We start from the raw sequence: 20,873 nt of genomic DNA, 5'->3' as shown, positions 1-20,873 counted from the left end.
TTTATTGCATGTGGTTTTTCAGCTCATCGTTTTCACTCATGACCAAGGGCTGGAAAGCAGGAATGACCTCATGGGGTATAGAGAGAAGAAGCCTCTTCAGCCTCCAACCCTTTTACCCCAGCCCGCACCATGTACCTGGCTGGGAAAGGGGCAAAGAAGCTATGGCAACATACCCACAGGAGCGGTCTTGTCCTTCATGCTTGACTTTTCTGCTTGTGGTCAGGACACATGCCTTGCCTGGTGGAGGAAGGGTTCCACCACTGCTGTCTATCCCGAGTGTGGGTGGGTGTATCTGAGGCTTTGGAAACAGGGAGGGTATCTCTTGGATGAGAGCTGACCTAAAGGCACTTTTTAATTTTTTTTACAAATTAGTTTAAAAAGTATAAAAGTGATATAAGCTGAATATAAAAAAAGTTCAAACGATGGAAGAACTTGCAAAGTAATATGGGAAGACCTTTCTCACCCACAATTGTGGAGGGATAGCTGTGTGAGTACTTGGATGGGTCACATATAGTTCTTACCACAGAGGGATCTTTTCCTAAAACTTCTGAGCACATCCCTTAAGTCATTTCGACTCACTCTGAGGTAGAGGGTTGAATTTATTAACAAAATCATCAAGTGAGGATAAAATGACGGCTGTGGTATGTGCTGTGAAGGAGAAGTGTCCAGGGGACTGCTTTGGAGGACAGGCAGGCAGGTATCCCTGAGGGTGACACAAATAAGCCGAGTCCCAAAGCTGGAATGCACATTGATCAGAGTTTCACATGCTTTACATAAGGCGTTTCTTGCCCCACATGACAGCAAGTTCTGCAGAAGCCCCATTTGTGTATGTGTGTGGGAGGAGTTGTTTCACTAAAATTTTATGGAGAATTCCAAACCTACAATGAGCCCTCAACTACTCATCGATTATTAACTCATGACCAATCTCTTCAGTTATAAACTCTTCACCCCTTCTTCCCCATCTGAATTATGACAGAAAAGTGTACAAGTCATACTTGTGTAGCTTGATGAATTTTCACAAACATGTTAAGTACCATTTTAAGTGTCTGCAGCTCTGCCAAGTAATGTCTTAGAAGTCATGAGATGCCTCTGACGCTGGATTGCACATGTCCATTCAGGGTGCTGAGGACAGGGCTGGAACCTGGCTGGGCCACTGCAGGATCTAAAGTCCAGAAGGACCAAGAAGATTTTAGTGGGTCACTCCAGCTTTAACACTTAAGCATCAAGGACTTTGAGCAAGTCATGAATTCCAAGTCTCTGTTTTCTTCTTTTAAATGAGAATTCAAAAAAACAAGGTCTTTGCAGGTGTGAGGAAACATTCCAGATAATAAATTACAAACATTTATTACATATATAATATAAACATGTTATACAAATATATTTGTTATTTTTATGTAACCATTGATAACAAAACGTAACAACTTGTACACCCAGCACTGGAGTGATTGCTTTATATATATATATTTGAACCTGTGCCCAGCATCTCGTTTGGCGCTTAGTTGTAATTTTCGTTCCAATATGGCTTTACCGTGCTCATTTTGGAGCTGAAGGCCAGAGATGTTAGAAACAGCCCCTGTTGGCACAGCACCGCGGCGGGAGAGCCGCAATTCCAGCGGTGCCCTTCGCTGTAAACCCAGCTCCCTCTGACGGGCCTCCAGGTCACAGACCCTCCCCCGACCCGGCCGCCCTTGAGCCACGGGCTTTCCGTAGCGCATAGCTCCGCCCCTTCGAACTCTACAGGTTATTTTTAACCAATCACCGCAGGCTTGAAATAACTAAAGGCGGGAGCAGGGCGGGGCTCTCCTGAGATTGGCAACAGCCTCAGCCATTGGTATGAGGATACCCTGAAATAGACAGTATCGTGGCCTAATAGACGTGAAGTCGGAGCCGGGCGTGAGCCAATGCGGTCGGGAGGCGGGGCTCCGTTATATGTAGAAAGAGCCCGGGGGATTGTCACGGCAATCTCCGCGTCTGACGTGCGGCGCATCTGCCGGGTTTTCAGGCGCAGTGTACGCCGCAGCCATGAGCTACACAGGTGAGCCCGGCAGGGTCGGGAGTCAGGCCGGGTGGGGAGGGACGGGGACGTGCCGAGGCCGCGCCGGGCTCGCCCGCGCCTCCCCCGGGGCCTGGATACCGCTCTCTCTGCGGTCGCAAAATGGCGCCGCGGACGGTCCTCTCAGGTTCGCGCCCCTCAAGCTTCGGCTCCTCGGTGCTCGGTGCTTGCACCCTCGCGCTCTGGCTCTCTGTCGCCCGAGATTTTGGCTTCTGTCGCCTGTGTCCGCGGGCGGCCTCGGGGCCCGAGGTCTTTTCTCCCACCACCTCCGCCCCTAGCCTGGCCTTTTCGGACCTCGCCGCCTCTGGTCGCCCTTTCTCGGGCTTCGGCCCTTGCGATCCGTCAGCGGGCTCGGCTGCCGTCGCCATTGCCTCACCGGCCCCCCAACCCCCCACGCTCAGTGTCCCTGTAAGATGTCGCAGCTCCTCCTGCCCCTTGCCAGCCCCGGAGCGAGGAGTAGATATTTGGGAGGTTTGGACTGAGCAGGGTACCTTGGGTCCTGAGGGCCTGAGCCTGAGCCTTGCCTGGAACGGCTCATTTCCATGGTAATTCATTCACCATCTGTCAGATTCATCGTGTCAGGTGCTGAATAGGCAGCTGGAATACGGCAGGAATTCCTCAGGCAGCTTACAGGGCGGGGCAGACCACCCCAAGCGAACAAATGGATGTGGGCGATATTCTGGGGTGGGCAGTACCCCGGGGAGTTGTTCCATTAGGTGGGGTGCTTGGAGACCGCTAAAGAGGTGACATTTGAGCAGAAGCCAGAATAGAGGACGGGAATTAAGAATATCTGGCCCAGGGGCTAGGTCCTAGCCGCTAGGAGATGCTTGTTTCCTTAGATGTTCTGCCAGGGAGGCCAGTGGGCCTTGAGCAAAAGGGAGGGTGGATGCTGAGTTCAGATGGGGGGCTGTGATGCGCTTGCATGGCAATTGTACATCTGTGGATGAACTGGACAGCTGGGTGTGTCCTGGTGGTAATCACCGAGGCCGCTCAACCAGGAGCCCTGGACTAGGCCTCCCCCTTGGAGGGGAGTATTAGGCTGAGCAGTGTGGTTGCCTGGTAACCAGCATTCTGCTGTGGAATGTTGGGGGCTCAGAATGGAACCTGAGCCTCTGGGGCTCTTTTGTAGGCTGCTTTATGTTGGCCTGGCAAGGAGGTGTTGCCGGGCCTCCCTCCTCTGGCACCCAGGCCAGGAGCTTGGCAAGAACCCCAAGCAGCCACCCCTTGGCCCAGCGGTTCTCATCCAGGACCGATTCTGTCGCCCAGGGGACATTTGGCAGCATCTGGATATGTTTTTGGTTGTCATGTCTGGTGGGAGGGGTGCTCCTGTCATCCGGTGTATGGAGACCAGGAGTGCTGCTAAGCATCGTGCAGTACCCACGATGGGCCCCGCCACACCGCATTAGCTGGCTTGGAAATCAGCGATGCCAGGATTGGGCGACCCTGCCCTGGCATTTCGGTAGCTTTCCCGGCTCAGGAGGAAAGTCCGTAGGGTTGTTACTGACATCTCTGTAATTTAGATGTAATCTTTTCCACTAAATCTCATTGTGACCTGGAAGACAGTTCTGTGTGGTTAGGGTCAAGACTGCTGAAGAAACAGAACATGAGTGAGTAGGTGCTGTGGGGAACTTAACGGAGCATTGACATTTGCAGACAAGGACACTGAGTTGGAGAGGTCACTAATGGCCACATCTGAATTTTACCTCCAGATCTCGGAGGCTCTGATTCTGTTTGAGTGGGTGCTGAGCTAGTGAAGCTACTGAGGAATTATTAGTTTTTCCTTGCTCTTCATCAGCTGAAAACCACAATAGCTTTATGTTTTTCACTTTTAAAAAGCTGACCGCTAAAGTCAAAGGCATTTTAATCATATCTCAGACAACTATTTTGCCCTTAAGGAGAAGTTCTGGAGGCCTAAGCAAATGTTACCCCTCTTACTTATAGAATGTGATTAAAATAATTTATCTTTCTGATAACTTGTCCAGGTTTTGAACTTAGTTTGTGTGTACTTGGGAAAGGAGTCTTCATCTCTGGCACTGAGAGGAAAGATGAAAGCAATGGAAACATAGGGTAGAAAAATCCAGAATCAGGTCTTACATGATACCATTTTTCTAATAGGAACCTTTATTATCTCACAGTTATTGTGTGTGAGGAATACACAGATAGTTTCGCTGGATGGTTCTGGCTTGGGATCTCATGAGGTTACATTTTTTATGTTAGTCTGGACTGTAGTCGTCTCAAGGCTTGACTGTGCGGAAGGACTCACCTCCCAGGTGACTTAAACTCTCATGGCTGCTTAGGTTGATGCCGGCTGTTGGTTCCTCACCAGGTGGACCTCTCCACAGTCCTACTAGCAGCGGTTCTCAACCTGTGGGTCGCGAACAATGAAAACATATAGCATATCAGATATTTACATTACGATTCATAACAGTAGCAACATTACAGTTATGAAGTAGCCACGAAAATAATTTTATGGTTGGGGGTCACCACAACATGAGGAACTGTATTAAAGGGTCGCAGCATTAGGAAGGTTGAGAACCACTGGCACAACATGGTGGCTAGCTTTCCCTTGAGTGAATGATCTAAGGGAGAACAAGATGGAAGTCTCAGAAGTCATATTCAGTCATTTTTGCAAAATTCTAGCTTGAGAGGACATTCCACAACCCCCACACCAGGATGTGGGGTAAAGAAAGACCATAATTGTCCTCACAGGTAGTTTCTGCCCCCAAATGAGTGTTGTTCCACATTTGAGGAGAACACTTGGTTTGCAGACCTTTTTGGACTGTGGATTGCAGGGTAAGGGATCTTGGCCCTGTCCCCTTTGTTGGCTGTGGTGAGGACAAAATGAAAGGATGCAGGGAAAGCTCTTAGCACCCTTCGGGGAAAATACTTGTTCAGTGTTGGCTGCTGTTGCTGTTATCTTTGTTGCTGGGGTCTTTAAGAGATGAACTAGAGAAACCATCAACAAATACGTGAATGCTCACCCCAGAAAGGCACTTGATGTATGCTTTTGTTATTGGAGGTGCTGGTTTTTATTTTTAGGGCATGAGTTTGCTCTGATGGGAGTAGGCAAATATTGCCTCTTACGGTATCTGTCATAATTTCAGTGTTATGGGTAAATCATTAAAAAAATTTTTTTCAACCTAGTTTTAAAGATAGTATTAGGACTCATTATAGTCTGTTACAATAAGCATTTAAGAGCAGTATTTCTGGTAGAGATTCAAGTTTTCCTTGCTTGGTACTAATTTATTTTAAGGTGTGATATAGTTTGAGAGTTGAGAAAATAGGAAATAATATGTATATTATATATAATATTTGTTCCATTTAAACATGCTATAACCCAAGTAATTACATTTAAGAGGTAATTGTAATGTGTACATTTTTATTGAAAAACTAAAAATACAAAACAGTTTTGGTTTTAGATTTGGGGAAGGGTATTATTTGTCTACACATTGTTCAAAAATAACGCTGTCCTTGTTTGAATTGAAGGTGGTTCACCTGCAATAATCAATCAGTGGTTAGATGTTTGATACAAGTGTTTTCTCATTTAGCTGAATGGTAATTTGGGTACTCATTTGAGTTACTGGTTTAAAGTATTTAAAAATTTTTATCCAATTCTTCTGGTGTAGCAAGTTAAACATAGCCTGCCTTTCCATTGGTTAATATGTTCTGGGGTGTAATTAAAGTGTTCAGAAGCTAGAGTTTAGGCTTTCCAGTGAGGGGAGGGCCTACCAGTCTGTACTAAAGGGTAGTTTTTAGGTCATTGGCAGATGGCTTGTTTGGGGAAATTAACCATGCTGTGCATATGTTTAGGCTTTGTCCAGGGATCTGAAACCACTTTGCAGTCAACGTACTCAGACACCAGTGTTCAGCCCACCTGTGATTACGGTAAGTGTGGGCCCCTGGGAACCAGAGGGTGAGTGCTCTGCCTTCTCCTAGTACCAGAGCAATCTGGTGTCTTGTTAGTGCCTTTGACCTTGATGTCTCCCTGTCTTGCTTTTCTAAATCCAAACTTGTATAAAATGGTGGGGTGGGGTGTGTAGCTGGCACTCCCTCCTTGGAGGCAATTATGGGAGAGATGTCTGTGTTATTGAACAAGTTGGAAATCTTGGGGCTGGAAATGATTGGTTCCTTTGACCCTTTAACATTTTGTTAGAAGTCTGTGACAAACCTCTGGCTTCAGAAAATCTTCTTGAGGGTCTGGGAAGGGAAGTGGCTAATCAAAGTCAAAAGGATTGGAATGAACAGAAACCAAGCCATTAACTTAGCCGCAAAGTAGTGTATGGGTCCACTGTGCCAGAGAGGCTGCCTGTCTGAATCTAGTGAGCTTTTAACGATGTCAGGCCATTTCAAGCCAGGCAGTTCCTCGCATGTATGGTTGAGGGAAAATCTCTGGTTGATTTCTCAAATGTGGACAGACACACTAAATCTAATTCAGAAGTAGTCAGCCAACAGGGTCCATAGATATTCTGTCAGCAAGCTTCGGCAGCTGTAACTACGGATAAAGCTGGTCTTTCCATATGGAGTTCTCTGACGCTAAGTGTCTGTTGACAAAGAACCCTCTTTGGAATGAATAAGGATAAAGTCTTGGTTGCTGAGATGGGTAGTTTGTTTTACTACTAAGGTCTGGGGAAAGACTGAGCCTACATGGTGACAGTCCCTCAGGAGTCACAGAGTAAATGCACATAAGTAAGCTACCTGAAGTATTAGCAGCTAGTCCCTGCAGGAGAGTGAGACTTAAAATATTTTAAAATTGAGTAAGGAGTTATCAGGTATTTCATAAATGAGGGAAAACTTGGTTTGCATGGCTTCCCTCTCCTGCCCTCCTTGCCTCACTCCTTTTATCCAAACATAGTACCAAATTGCCCTAACCGGTTTGGCTCAGTGGATAGAGTGTCGGCCTGCGGACTGAAGGGTCCCAGGTTTGATTCCAGTCAAGGGCATGTACCTTGGTTGCGGGCACATCCCCAGTAGGGGGTGTGCAGGAGGCAGCGGATCGATGTTTCTAACTCTCTATCCCTCTCCCTTCCTCTCTGTAAAAAATCAATAAAATATATTAAAAACAAACAAACAAAAAAACCCCATTTACACTTCAAAAAGGAGATTCTATGTAAATACTAAGTAGCTTAATATAATAAACTAGTTGAAAAAAACAACAACATAGTATCAAATTGCACATCTTTTTTGAATTGTTTTCCCTCTAGTTTACATATTCTGGGTATAAGCATTTTATAAGGTGCCATTTGCAAATATTTTCTACCAAACTGTGGCTTTTCTCTTTATTCTCTTGTCAATGTCTTTTGAAGAATACAAGTTCTTCATTTTGATGAAGTCCAAAGTTATCAGTCTTTAATAGATTGTGATTTTGGAATCACAAGAAATTTATAGTATCTAAGAAATTTATGCCTAACCCAATGTTACAAATATTTTCTTCTAAGTTTTTTCTTTTTTTAAATATGTTTTTATTTATTTTAGAGAGGGGGAGAGAGAGACATAAACATCGATGTGAGAGAGAACATCAATGATTGTATCCCGTATGTACCCTGACTGGGGATCAAACCCGAAACCTGGGTATGTGCCTTGATCGGAATTGAACGGGCACCTTTCAGTGCATGGTATGACAAACAACTGAGCCACACTGGCCAGGGCAAAACTGTAGTTTTGTTTGTTTTTGTTTTTTAAAGAGAGGGAGGAAGGCCCTAGCTGGTATGGTTCAGTGGATAGAGCGTCGGCCTGCAGACTAAAAGGTCCCTGGTTCGATTCTGGTCAAGGGCACATGCTCAGGTTGCGGGCTCAATCCCCAGTAGGGGGCATGCAAGAGGCAGCCAATCAGTGATTCTCTCTCATCATTGATGTTTCTATCTCTCTCTCCCCTCTCCTGTAGGAAGCCACCCATTGTCTTCACTAACAGAGAAGTATAAACAAGGAGCCCGGAACGCTGGTGAACTTTGAGCCCTGGCAAGGTCCAGAGCTATGCACTGATTGTTTAGTCCAGACAGTGGTGGCTCAAGCAATATCCTGACCAAATAGTCTCAGAGTAAATCTTTCTAATATTTACTGACTTTTAAGATAGTCTGTCTGTTACCGCAATTACCTGCCTGACTAAGGGCTAGATGTGTATCCAAAATTGAATAAAAGGTTGGCAAGGCCTGGGCACGAGTGGAAGTCCTTCTCCTTGCGTTGGGCTTCCCGCCTGGCCCCCAATATTTCCAAATTATTTCTTGTCTCGTCTCTGTCATTTGTGCGCGGCCCTTCTCCAGATCCAGAACCCTGAACCACGCAGGATGTGGGTCATCACACTCTCCCTTCCTCTCTTAAATCAATAAAAATATATTTTTTTTAAAAAAAAAGAGAAAGGGAGGGAGGAAGGGAGAGAGAGAAGGAAAAACATCAATATGACAGAGACACATTTATCGGTTGCCTCCCAAACAAGCCCCAACCAGGGATTGAACCTGCAACTTAGGTATGTGCCCTTGACTGTGAATCAAACCCGCAACCTTCTGGTGCATGGGATGATGCTCCAACCAACCAACCCACACTGTCGAGCCCTAAGTTTTCTTTTAGGTGCTTCATAGTTCTATGTTGTTTTTTAAAAATCTTTATTGTTGAAAGTATTACATATGTCCCCCCTCTCCCCCATTCACTCCTAGCCTGTCCCCACTCCCTGCTGCTATTTTGTGTCTTTTTTGGTTCCATATAAATTTTTGGAATATTTGTTCTAGATCTGTGAAATATGCTGTTGGTATTTTAATAGGGATTGCATTGAATCTGTAGATTGCCTTGGGTAGTATGAACATTTTTAATGATGTTAATTCTACCAATCCATGAACATGGTATATTCTTCCCTGTGTTTATATCTTCCATCTCTTTTTTCAACCTCATGTAGTTTTCCGAGTACAAGTCTAACTTCCTTGGTTAAGTTTATTCCTAACTGTCTTAATTTTTTGTTGCAATGGTAAATGGGATTGTTTGTTGAGTTTCTCTTTCATTAGTGGTGTATAAAAAGCCATTGATTTTTCAGTGTTAATTTTGTATCCTGCTATATTGTCGAATTCATTTATTAAATCTAGTAGATTTTTGGTGGAGTCTTAGGATTTTCTATGTACAATATCATGTCATCTGCAAATAATGAGATCTTTACTTCCTCCTTTACAATTTGGATGACTTTTATTTCTTCTTGTTTGATTGCTATGGCTAGGACTTCAACTACTATGTTCATAAGAGTGGTGAAAGGGGACATCTCTGTCTTGTTCTTGGGGGAAATGGTTTTAACTTTTGCCCATTGAGTATGATGTTCACTGTAGGTTTGTCATATATGGCCTTTATTATGTTGAGATATGATTCCTCTATTCCCACTTTGCTGAGAGTTTTTATCAAAAATGGATGTTGGGTTTTGTTGAATGCTTTTTCTTCATCTGTTAGCATGATCATGTGACTTTTGTCTTTCAACTTGTTTATGTAATGTATCACATTTATTGATTTGCGAATATTGTACCAGCCTTGAATCCTTGGAATAAATCTCACTTGGTCATGGTGTATAATCTTTTTTATTTATTGCTGAATCCAATTTGCTAATATTTTGTTGAGGATTCTAATATCTATGTTAATCAGTGATATTGGCCTGTAATTCTCTTTCTTTGTAGTGTCTTTATCTGGTTTTGGAATTAGGATAATGCTGGCCTTATAAAAAGAGCTTGGAAGTGTTCTTTCCTCTTGGATTTTCTGGAATAGTTTGAGGAATATAAGTGTTAGTTCTTCTTTGAATGTTTGATAAAACTCCTCTGTGAAGCCATCCAGACCTGGGTTTTTGTTTGCCGGGGGGGGCGTAATTAATGCTTCCATTTTATCAGTTGTTATTGGCCTATTCAGGTTTTCTGATTCTTCCTGATTCAATTTTGGGAGTTTGTAGTTTTCTAGAAATTTGTCCATTCATCTACATTGTCCAGCTTGTTGGTATATAGTTATTCATAGTATTTTCTTATAATCCTTTGTATTTCTGTGATGTTAGTTGTTACTTCTCCACTTTCATTTCTAAATTTATTTATTTGGGTCCTTTCTCTTTGTTTCTTGATGAGTCTGGCTAATGGTTCATCAACTTTGTTTATCTTTTCAAAGAACCAATTCTTGGTTTCATAAATTTTTTTGTATTGTTTTTTAGCCTCTATGTAATTTATTTCTCTCTAATCTTTATTATTTCCATCTTTCTACTTAATCTGGGCTTTTCTTGTTCTCTTTCTAATTCTTTTAGTTGTAGGGTTAAATAGCTTATTAGTAATTTTTCTTGTTTCCTCTCAGGACTGCTTTTGCTATGTCCCAGAGATTTTGGGTTGTTGTGTCTTCATTTTCATTTGTTTCCAGGAAGTTTTTGATTTCTTTCTTGATCTCATTGGTAACCCATTCATTGTTTAATAACATGCCATTTAGCTTCCATGTTTTTTACTGTAGTTGATTTCTAATTTCATTCCATTGTGATCTGAGAAGATGCTTGATATGATTTTCAGTCCTCTTGAACTTACAGAGACTTGTTTTGTAACCTAACGTGTGGTCTATCGTGAATGACCATGTGCACTTGAGAAGAGTGTATATTCTGCAGCTTTGGGGTGAAATGTTCTATAAATGTCAAGTAAATCCATCTGATCCAATGTGTCATTTAGAGTCACTGTTAATTTTTTATCCGGAAGATTTATCTAGTGAAGTCAGCAGGGTGTTAAATTCCTCTACTATGACTGTGTTGTCAATCTCCCCCTTTAAGTCCTCTAGAAGTTTTTTATATATTTAGGTGCTCCTATATTGGGTACATATATATTTACCAGGGTTATATTCTCTTGTTGGATTGATCTGTTTACTATTATGTAGTGACCTGTGTTGTCTCTTGTGATGGCCTTCATTTTGAAGTCTATTTTGTCAGACATGAGTATTGCCACCCCAGCTTTTTTTTTTTCCATTTGCATGGAAAAATTTTTTCTATCCCTTCACTCTCATCCTGTGTGAGACTTTTGTTCTGAGGTGGGTCTCTTGTAGACAGCATATAACTGGGTCATGTTTTTATAGCCAAGCAGCTACCCTATGTCTTTTGATTGGAGCATTTAATCCATTTACCTTTAAGGATATTATTAACTAGAGGCCCAATGCACGAAATTTGTGCAAGAGTAGGCCTTCCTTCCCCCGGCTGCCGGCACTGGCTTCCCTCTGGCACCCGGGACCCGGGCTTCCCTCTGGCCGCCGGCAGGCACCTGGGACCCGGGCTTCCCTTGCAGCCCCGGCTTCGTCTGGTCTAATTAGTATATTATGCTTTTATTATTATAGATAGGTACTTATTTATTGCCATTTTAATTCTATATGCCTGTTTCTCTTTCTTCTCATTACAGCAGTTCTGTTAGCATTTCTTTTTTTCTTTTTTTAAAAGCAAAGTTCATGGTGTTTTTTAAAAATATATTTTTATTGACTTCAGAGAGGAAGGGAGAGGGGGAGAGAGAGAAACATCAATGATGAGAGAGAATCATGGATTGGCTGCCTCCTGCACGCCCCCTACTGGGGATTAAGCCTGCAACCCGGGCATGTGTCCTGACTGGGAATTGAACTCTGATCTCCTAGTTCATAGTTCAATGCTCAACCACTGAGCCACACTGGCTGGGCCCTTTAGCATTTCTTGCAATGCTAGTTTGGTGGTGATAAACTGCTCTAGCCTTTTTTTTTCTGGGACAACGGTCGGCAAACTGCGGCTCGGCAAACCACGGCTCGCAAGCCACATGCGGCTCTTTGGCCCCTTGAGTGTGGCTCTTCCACAAAATACCAGTGTCTCACTCCTTTAACATGCAGTGCCCCGGGCCTGAACAGTGCCCAGATCTGCCAGTCTGCTCTGTGTGCTCAGGATGATAGATGTTGAATAAATGAATGCATGAGAAGCCTCTCCTTTGGTTTTCCCAAATGAAGAGGATTTTTATTTCTAAGCTTTTTTTTTTTAATTAAATCTTTATTGTTCAGATTATTACAGTTGTTCCTCTTTTCCCCCCCATAGCTCCCCTCCACCTGGTTCCCACCCCACCCTCTGCCCTTACCCGCCCCCCCCCACTGTCCTCATCCATAGGTGTACGATTTCTGTCCAGTCTCTTCCTGCACCCCCTACCCCCTTTCCCCCCCACCGAGAATAGTCAGTCCACTCCCTTTCTATGCCCCTGATTCTATTATATTCACCAGTTTATTCTGTTCATCATATTATTTATTCACTTGATTTTTAGATTCTCTTGTTGATAGATGTGTATTTGTTGTTCATAATTTCTATCTTTACCTTTTTCTTCTTCCTCTTTTTAAAGGATACCTTTCAGCATTTCATATAATACTGGTTTGGTGGTGATGAACTCCTTTAGTTTTTTCTTATCTGTGAAGCTCTTTATCTGACCTTCAATTCTGAGTGATAGCTTTGCTGGGTAAAGTAATCTTGGTTGTAGGTTCTTGGTATTCATCACTTTGAATATTTCTTGCCACTCCCTTCTGGCCTGCATAGTTTCTGTTGAGAAATCAGCTGACAGTCATATGGGTACTCCCTTGTAGGTAACTGACTGTCTTTCTCTTGCTGCTTTTAAGATTCTCTCTTTGCCTTTTGCTCTTGGCATTTTAATTATGATGTGTCTTGGTGTGGTCCTCTTTGGATTCCTTTTGTTTGGGGTTCTCTGCGCTTCCTGGACTTGTAAGTTTGTTTCTTTCACCAGGTAGGGGAAGTTTTCTGTCATTATTTCTTCAAATAGGTTTTCAATATCTTGCTCTCTCTCTTCTTCTGGCACCCCCATAATTTGGATGTTGGTACGTTTGAAGTTGTCCCAGAGGCTCCTTACACTATCTTCATATTTTTGGATTCTTTTTTCTTTTTGTTTTTCCGGTTGGGTGTTTTTTGCTTCTTCATATTTCAAATCTTTGACTTGATTCTTGTGATCTTCTAGTCTGCTGTTGGAACTCTGTGTAATATTCTTTTTTTCAGTCAGTGTATGCTTAATTTCTAGTTGGTCCTTTTTCATAACCTCGAGGGTCTCACTAAATTTATCGGCGGTCTCGCCAGTCTTTTTTGAGGGTCTTACTAAATTTATCGGCGGTTTCTAGAAAATTCTTGAAAAACTTTATAAGTATGGTTTTGAACTCTATATCCAGTAGTTTGCTTTCCTCCATTTCTGCCATTTGTGACCTGTTTCTTTGTCTCCGCATTTTTTTTTATGCTTCCCTGTGTTGATAGAGTGGCTTTCTGTGCTAGGTGTCCTATAGGGTCCAGTGGTTCAGCCTCCCCAATTACCTGAGGAGGACACTCTTGGTGCACCCCTTTGTGGGCTTTGTGCACAGTCTTGTTGTCGTTAAGCCTTGATTATTGTAGGTATCACTGGGAGGAATTGACCTCCAGGCCAATTGGCTCTGAGAATCAGCTGTGTCTGCAGTGGGAGAACTTCTGTGCTGGAGACACCCTTTTGGGGCAAGACTTGCTTCAGTGGGGCTTTGGTGCTCACTGAGTCTGCCCCCTGAGTGTGACCCTTATGGATCTGAGGAGTTGTAATCTGGATGGTCCCACTCTGACCACTGGGTACACTGACTCTTGGATCTCTAAGGAGGTGCTAATTTAGCCTCTGCCTGAGGCTACCCAGCAGGAGCCCAGCTGTGAAGCAATGCAAGCTGCTGTGGGGCCTTGGGCCTTCTTTTGGATGTTCTGGGTCTCCCTGACCCAGCTGCAGTTTGTTAGGTAATTTTCAGGTTGCAAAGGGCCAGGCCTTTCATAAGCAAAAGCCTCTGCGCACAGCTTGGGTGGGGCGGGGTCTCAGGGGATCAACAGGGCGGAGCAAGCAGCTATGGCTGCTCCTCAGTCCTACCCTAAGAGTCCCCGTGTGTCCCAGTAATCGCTGCAAGCACCTCTGAGAGAAAGCCGCCCTCGAGTTCCACCTGCTGCCAGACAGTCCAGTTTCTCCCCGTATGAGTCTGGGTCCCCAGAGACTCGCCCAGAACTGGAGTTCAGAGCAGTTGGGAGCTTGAGACTCCCTCCCGATTGAAAAAACCGTGTCCTCAGCTGCCAGCCCTTTCCACGTGCACCTCCGTACCTCTGCACTTTACTTCCGCACCTCCTCTGAGTCTCAGTGTGCTTTTCTCTTTCCTTCTAGTTGTAGAATTTCCACTCAGCCAGCCTTCCTGTGGTTCTGGATGATGTCCGTTTTGTCTTTTAGTTGTATTTTTTTTAAACATATTTTATTGATTTTTTTACAGAGAGGAAGGGAGAGGGATAGAGAGTTAGAAACATTAATGAGAGAGAAACATTGATCAGCTGCCTCCTGCACACCCCCTACTGGGGATGTGCCCGCAACCAAGGTACATGCCCTTGACCGGAATCGAACCTTTCAGTCCGCAGGCCGACGCTTTATCCACTGAGCCAAACCAGTTAGGGCTAGTTGTATTTTTGAAGTGGTTGTGCGAGGCAGCAATTTCCGGTGTTTACCTATGCCGCCATCTTGGTTTATCCTGTAAGCTTTTTTATGCTCACATTCATTAAACTTAGTGGTCATCTAAAGTCCCTCGCTGGTTTTTGATGCCTCCACATTCTGTTTGTTCACTGTATTGAGGAGGACCTCGACCTGTCCCTCATTTTCCCTGGTTCATCTTTTCAGTGTGTGTGTTCTTGCTCTGCTATGGCTGGATTCTGCCATTCATCATGCTGCCATCTCACTGAACTTTGGTCCTGCCCTGAAATGAGCTTGACTTGTCCTCAGGGCAGAGAGAACCAGAAGTAGGAGATGACTCTGGGCATTCACCAGAGTCATTGGGAAGTTGGGTTTCTGTTCTCATGGATTCCCCTGGGTAGGAAGCATGTCTGCTTCATACTTTGTCAGTTCTAAGGGCTTTGTGTTCTAGAAGGAATGAATTTTTCTCACGTACTATGATAAACTCCAGAGCATATTGAGTTAATAATCCATATTGAAGTTGTGTCTTGTCCTTCCCTCGGCTGATGTGTTCCAGCACAACACTCACACAATTTAAGGACTCGGTGGCCCTTCCTGTTCAGGCAGACATTTGAAGGATTAGGGTGGTAAGTTTCTCTGCTCCATCCAGATGGCTTTGTTGTGCAATTTGAGTGACATGACTTCAGCGTGGATGTGGACTTGGTGCTGAGCTTCTTATACAGCAGAGTCTGTGTGAGGCACCGGAATCACTCTCCTTTTCCTCTAATTGGTGCTTAGCCAGGAGTTGTGTAACCTTCTCATTTGGGCTCCTTAAGGGAGTATAGGAGTCAAATTCCTTAGCTGAGAGTGTTTTGAAGGGAGACTCCTTGGATAGCAGATGGTCAGATCCCCAGAAGGTGGAGACCAGGGCAGCGAGTGGCCTGGATCATCTGTGGTTCTGTCAGGCTCCAGGCTCCTCAGTTAAGGGCAGGTTCAGTCTCTTGCGTCCAGTCAGATACTGGAAGTATTGTCTTCGTTTGTTCCTGAATTAAACTCTCATTATATTGTAAAACGTAATTATCCTTTTGCTTTTTGTAGGATATGGAACTTGGAACTCTGGGACAAACAGAGGCAAGTATCATTTCCATGATTGCTGACCTCTCCCTTGGGATTGAACTGTTTGTATGTTTCTGCTGGGTAGGATGGGTGCCTTTGGGGGCTCTGGGCTGGCTGCTCCTTCACAGAAGGACTCCTTGCGTGGCTAGTGTCCCCAGATTGTCTCTGCAACAGAAAGTGTCCTTGTTTCTGTGCTTGTTTCTGTCTCTGCCTCTCTCCTCCCTGGCCCGCCTCTCCCCACCCCCCAGCCATCTCTCTCTATCTCCTTCGTTGCAGGCTACGATAACTATGGTTATGGCTATGGCTATGGCCAGGATAACACCACCAACTATGGGTACGGTATGGCCACTTCAAACTCTTGGGAAATGCCTAGCTCTGACACAAACGCTAACCCTAGTGCTGTGGGTAGCACCAGTGCTGATTCCGTTTTGTCCAGAATTAACCAGCGCTTAGATATGGTGCCGCACTTGGAGACAGACATGATACAAGGAGGCATGTACGGCTCAGGTGGAGAAAGGTGAGTAGGTGCCTGCTTAGGGGCTGAGGCTCTGCAGGCGCGCTTCTGTCTGCTGCCTGCTGGCTTCTCCCTCTCAACTGCCTCCATGTCTGCTTCCTCCCTTCTTACTCTGTTCCTGGGGCTTTCTGCTGGGGTCCAGTGCACTGACCATATCTGGCTTTGCTCCCCTACCTCTCCCCTCCCCTACTGGCTGGAGGCCAATCTCTCCCCCAGCTTGTAGGGGAAAGAACAACTTTGGACCCAGCTGATTTTACTGTACCCACCAAATGGCTCTTAGGAGCAGTGTTAAGTGGCCCTTCCTTTTAGAGACAACCGTTTGGAGTTCGCATGAGACTGCATCCTACCCGCTGTCAGGGCAGGACAGATGGGATTGAGTATGAAGAGTTAGATGAGCCTTTGGGGTTCACCACGGTAGACTGGGCCATCCCCATATAAAGAACAGGGCAGATATGGACACTCCCTGGCCACTTTTCAGTACCTGGCAGATGCGCACCTGTTGAGCCTCGGAAGCGGCCTACAAAGAACTGTCCCTGTCCTCATTATGCAGGTGGGGAACATTAGGCACAGGCAGGTCACACCCATGCCCGAAGATGCCCAGGAATAGGTGGTGGAACTGGGCCTGGCACTCAGACTTGCCCTACTCCAGAGCATCATGCTATGGGTGTTTGTTACTGTCTGGACTGGTGCTAGTCCAGGAGTTCTTGGGCCCTATCAAGAGGCTTCAGTGAGGAGGACACACATTTTTAGTATAAGGTGGAGTGGAGGAGCCTAATGACTCCAGCTGACAGATGGGGGAGAGCAGAAAGTAAGTAGGGACCTGGCTGGGCACTGGTGGGGTCAAGTGAGAACTCCAGAGCCACTGGGAGGTAGAGGGACTTGCTTGCATGGGCTTTGTAGCAAGTGAAAAGTGTGGGAGGAACCCCAGGCACACCCCCTGCCCTCAACAGCCATGGTACTTGGAGCTGAGGTTGTGTAGCACTGAACACTTGCTGTGCCTGTGAGACCAGGGTGGGTCTGGGCCTGTGGGGCTTTGGTTGCAGCCGAAGTTAGAATGGCTCCCTGCAGTGCCTTGTCAACTCCTGTGGAAGGTTTGGCCGATTGCTGTGTAGGGTCAGTGCCCTAACCACCCTCATCCCCACCCCTGTCCCGGGCTCCAGGTTGATGTAATAGAGCATTTTTTTCTAGTCCTTAGGCAAGCTCATTGTTTTTCCTGGGAAACACTCTCCATTTTGTACCCCTTTTCCTTTGGGTGGTAAGGGGCTTTGGAGGGTTTTGGGGGTTCCCCCAGTCATGAGGGATGAGATCAGCACAGGTTTCTTATTGGCATTATCAGCCCATTGGACAGACAGTTAATGTGCTGGAGGATGTTGGGATGCTCGGCTCTGTTCCTCCCAAGGAGCAACCTTGGGTGTTGTGGCTACCACCACATGTACATGTGCTTCCAAAGGGTTAAGGGCTATCAGGTGTCTCTGCCCCTCAGACCCTCCTCCTGTCATCAGTCCTTAGGGTCCCCAGGCTGATGAGTGTCCACATGCAGGCTTGGGAATACCAGCTGAGGGACCCTTCCTGTTTCTAGAACTCTGCTCCTGAGAGGCCTTTTACCTGGCATTTCTGAACATTGAGCCCCTCCAGCAGGGTGGGTAGGTGCTGGAGGGAGGTTTGGGGGAAGGCAAAGGCAACAGGACCTGAGGCCCTCCCTGATGCTTGCCACCTGCCTCTGCAGATATGATTCCTACGAGGCCTGTGACTCGAGGGCCGTCCTGAGTGAGCGTGACCTTTACCGGTCGGGCTACGATTATGGCGAACTTGACCCTGAGATGGAAATGGCCTACGAAGGCCAGTACGATGCCTACAGAGACCAGTTTCGCATGCGTGGCGGCGACACCTTTGGCCCACGGGCTCAGGGCTGGGCCCGGGACTCCCGGAGTAGCCGGCCAATGGCCTCAGGCTATGGGCGCATGTGGGAAGACCCCATGGGGCCCGGGGCCAGTGCATGCCTGGTGCCTCCCGGCTGCCCTCCCTCTTCTCCCAGAACATCATCCCGGAGTATGGCATGTTCCAGGGCATGCGTGGTGGGGGTGCCTTCCCAGGCGGCTCCCGCTTTGGCTTCGGGTTTGGCAATGGCATGAAGCAGATGAGGCGGACCTGGAAGACCTGGACCACAGCTGACTTCCGGGTGAGTAGAGGAGGCCTTCCCTCTTGGCTCTTGAGTGGGTGGAGGAAAGGGCCCGGAGCCATCTACCTTGACCTGGCTCCCTCTTTCTGGCCTAGACCAAGAAGAAGAAGAGAAAGCAGGGCGGCAGTCCTGATGAGCCAGACAGCAAAGCCTCCCGAACCGACTGCTCAGACAACAGTGACTCGGACAATGGTGAGCCAGGGCACTGGCTGCTGCCCCTGCCCCCTGCCCCCTGCTTCCTGCCTCCTGCCCCCTGCTCCATGGGGCTCCTGGGCTGAGCATGTCTCCTCTTCCAGATGATGGTACCGAGGGAGAAGCTGCAGATGGCACTGAAGGTGCAGACGCTGTGGAAAAAGGCTGCAGAGCGGTGAGTGGCTCTGGCCCTGTGTGCTCTGTCTGCAGGGGTGCCAGTGAAGAGTGGGTTGCCCGAGCACCTAAGCCACAGAAGAGGGCTTTCACAGGCCTTCCTGAGGCAGCTCTGCACGCAAGCATGATCACCACAGGGAGACAGGGAGCTCTGGTGGAGGGAGCAAGGCTGCGGGGAGGCCTTCCAGCCAGGGACGGAATGAGCCCTCCATGCAAGGGATGTGGGGAGAATGTGAGGCACCTGACCCAGTGCCTGGCATGTAGCAGGGCCTTGCCATTTAGGGCCATTATAAACAACTACATATGCTTGACATTGGATTTTTGACATCGTGTCTTAGGAAGGAGAAGATGAAGAGGGAAAAGAGGAGGGGAAGGAAGACGGCAAAGAGGATGCAGACAAGGGTGAGTGTTCTGAGTGGCCTGGGTGTTGGAATGGCTCTCCCAGGCGCTCATGGTGGGAGGCATCCAGCTGAGGGCAGGATTATGACAGAAACGTGGCCAGCTTGGGCTTTCCCTTGTGGGGTTGGCAGGGGGCTCCTTGTCCTCTGTTCCTGTTCTTCCCAGACAAAGGCTGTGGGTGGCAATGGGCCCTGCCTAGCACATTGATTTTGACTTCAGGTGGGGGGAACAAGAAAAAGTATGGGTGGACCCCAGGCACATCCCCTGCCCTGGTCCCTCAGTAACATGAAGTTCAAGTCCTCAGTGGCCAGTGTCTGAGCTAGGACCCTTGGTGCAATTTTTACGGCTCTGGTTTGCGTGTCCTCTCCCTTAGCGCCTCTCCAGCCCCTGTGTTGGGAGTCCGTGTCCCCCCACCCGAGTGATGAGCGCCAGCAGGTACCTAACAGTAAATCCAGCCTCAGCCCACTATTGCCGCAGTGCCCGGTGTGGGGGTGGGCAGGGCCATGTGAGCTTTGGGGTCTTTGCCCCTGGGGGCTACACTTCAGCCCCAGCCGCAGCCTCCCTGCATCCCACTACCCAGGCCCTCCCCACCAAAACAGCCTCTCTTTGCCTTCCAGCCTCCCTGTGGCCCACTCTTTGGAGCGTGGGTGTCCTGGAGAGTGGTGGGGTCAGCACGTGTCCTTTCCTTTTAAGGCCAAAACCTAGGCCAAAACTGCTCCCTGTCCAGCCCAGGGTACCCACCTACTCGAGGCCAGAGGCCTTGCTCAGGCAGCGGCTCTCAGAATGGACCCGTTGGAGTAAATGGCAGGTGATGCAGCTAGAGGCCACAGGGCCTGCCCTCACCTGTTGGAGCCAAGCTGGTAGCTATGTCCCTTTGTTTCCATAGGGTCCCTGAATGCCCAGGATGAAAGTGGCCAGACAAAGCACAAGTTACAGGCAGGCAAGAAGATCCAGGACAAACAGAAGAAGCGGCAGCGAGACCGCATGGTGGAAAGGTAACCACCTTCCCTGCAGCCCTTTGCCTCTGCCTCACAATGGGGCTGTACCAGGCCGGCAGGGCCATAGCTCTGCCGCCTCACTGCCCTCTGGCCTCCCTTGGGAGCCTCCACCTGTTCGGCCATGCATGGACCCTGCTTCCCACCCGGCCCAGCTCCCAAGGCCTGGCTCATCCCCTGTCCCTCTGTGCCCGCCTGGTGACCACTGTCGTCTTTGGCCTGAAACCTGACATTGCTCAGCACCGTTGCCCAGAAGCTCCAGTCCGGAGCGGGAGTCCGGAGGTGCACTGGGGGCATGGTGCCCCTGCGGGAGGGGGCCTGCTCATCAGAGACTCAAGGTCCATGGTGCCTGTGCCACCACAGCTAGCTGCCAAGAGGCCACCGCCGTTCCCAGGAGAGATGGCAGCACCTGTGGGCTGTGGCAGCCTCGGGCCTGCCCTCTGCCCTGTCCACTGGCCCTGTCAGGCCAGGCCTATCTGCGGCTGAGCCCTTCACGCCCCTTGGTCGGGTCTGTCTGCCCTCAGGGCTCCCGTATTGGCGCTTGCCTCCTCCTCCTCCGCCTCAGACTCTTGCTCTTGCTGGACCTTCCTCAGCCTCGCCGGCACCTGGCCCCTGGGCTCTCCAGAAAAAGCTGACCCCGTGGCCCAGATAAGGACATCCGGCAGAGGTAGGGACCTGCCCCGAGGCCTCGGTGGCGGCTGGCCTCCTCCGCCCCTTGCCACGGCGGCCTGCTCCAGCCCAGGCCCCAGACCCTGGGCTTCTGCTGTGAACACCAGGCCCAGACAGAGCACCTCGCTCAGGTGACTCCAGGTTGCCCTCTGGCAGGCCGGGCAGGCGTCCTCCTTCCAGC

General features: G+C 47.7%; 1 protein-coding gene and 1 long non-coding RNA gene across 2 annotated transcripts in view; one reads left to right on the top strand and one right to left on the bottom strand.

The window, feature by feature from the left end:
- Positions 1-91: 91 nt before the first annotated feature.
- Positions 92-1,732, bottom strand: LOC111828087. The gene is made up of 3 exons (XR_002831865.1): positions 1,529-1,732; positions 1,035-1,162; positions 92-703 (listed from the first exon to the last, which is right to left on the bottom strand). It is a non-coding gene; the product is annotated as an uncharacterized LOC111828087 (long non-coding RNA).
- Positions 1,733-1,899: 167 nt separating this feature from the next.
- The window catches only part of AKAP8L (A-kinase anchoring protein 8 like), a 31,230-nt gene continuing 12,256 nt past the window's right edge, over positions 1,900-20,873 (top strand). The window contains 11 exon segments of the mRNA XM_014465129.2: positions 1,900-2,035; positions 5,864-5,938; positions 15,553-15,585; positions 15,847-15,904; positions 16,007-16,087; positions 17,811-18,064; positions 18,067-18,263; positions 18,359-18,455; positions 18,560-18,630; positions 18,968-19,031; positions 19,915-20,023. Of these exon segments, the coding sequence (XP_014320615.1) occupies positions 2,023-2,035; positions 5,864-5,938; positions 15,553-15,585; positions 15,847-15,904; positions 16,007-16,087; positions 17,811-18,064; positions 18,067-18,263; positions 18,359-18,455; positions 18,560-18,630; positions 18,968-19,031; positions 19,915-20,023 (1,052 nt within the window). The 5' untranslated portion in view covers positions 1,900-2,022.

This window comes from Myotis lucifugus, unplaced genomic scaffold (assembly GCF_000147115.1).
Source record: "Myotis lucifugus unplaced genomic scaffold, Myoluc2.0 scaffold_280, whole genome shotgun sequence".
NCBI lineage: Eukaryota > Metazoa > Chordata > Mammalia > Chiroptera > Vespertilionidae > Myotis > Myotis lucifugus.
The sequence above is the reverse complement of the archived record's forward strand: the minus strand, read 5'-3'. Positions and strand labels throughout refer to the sequence as shown.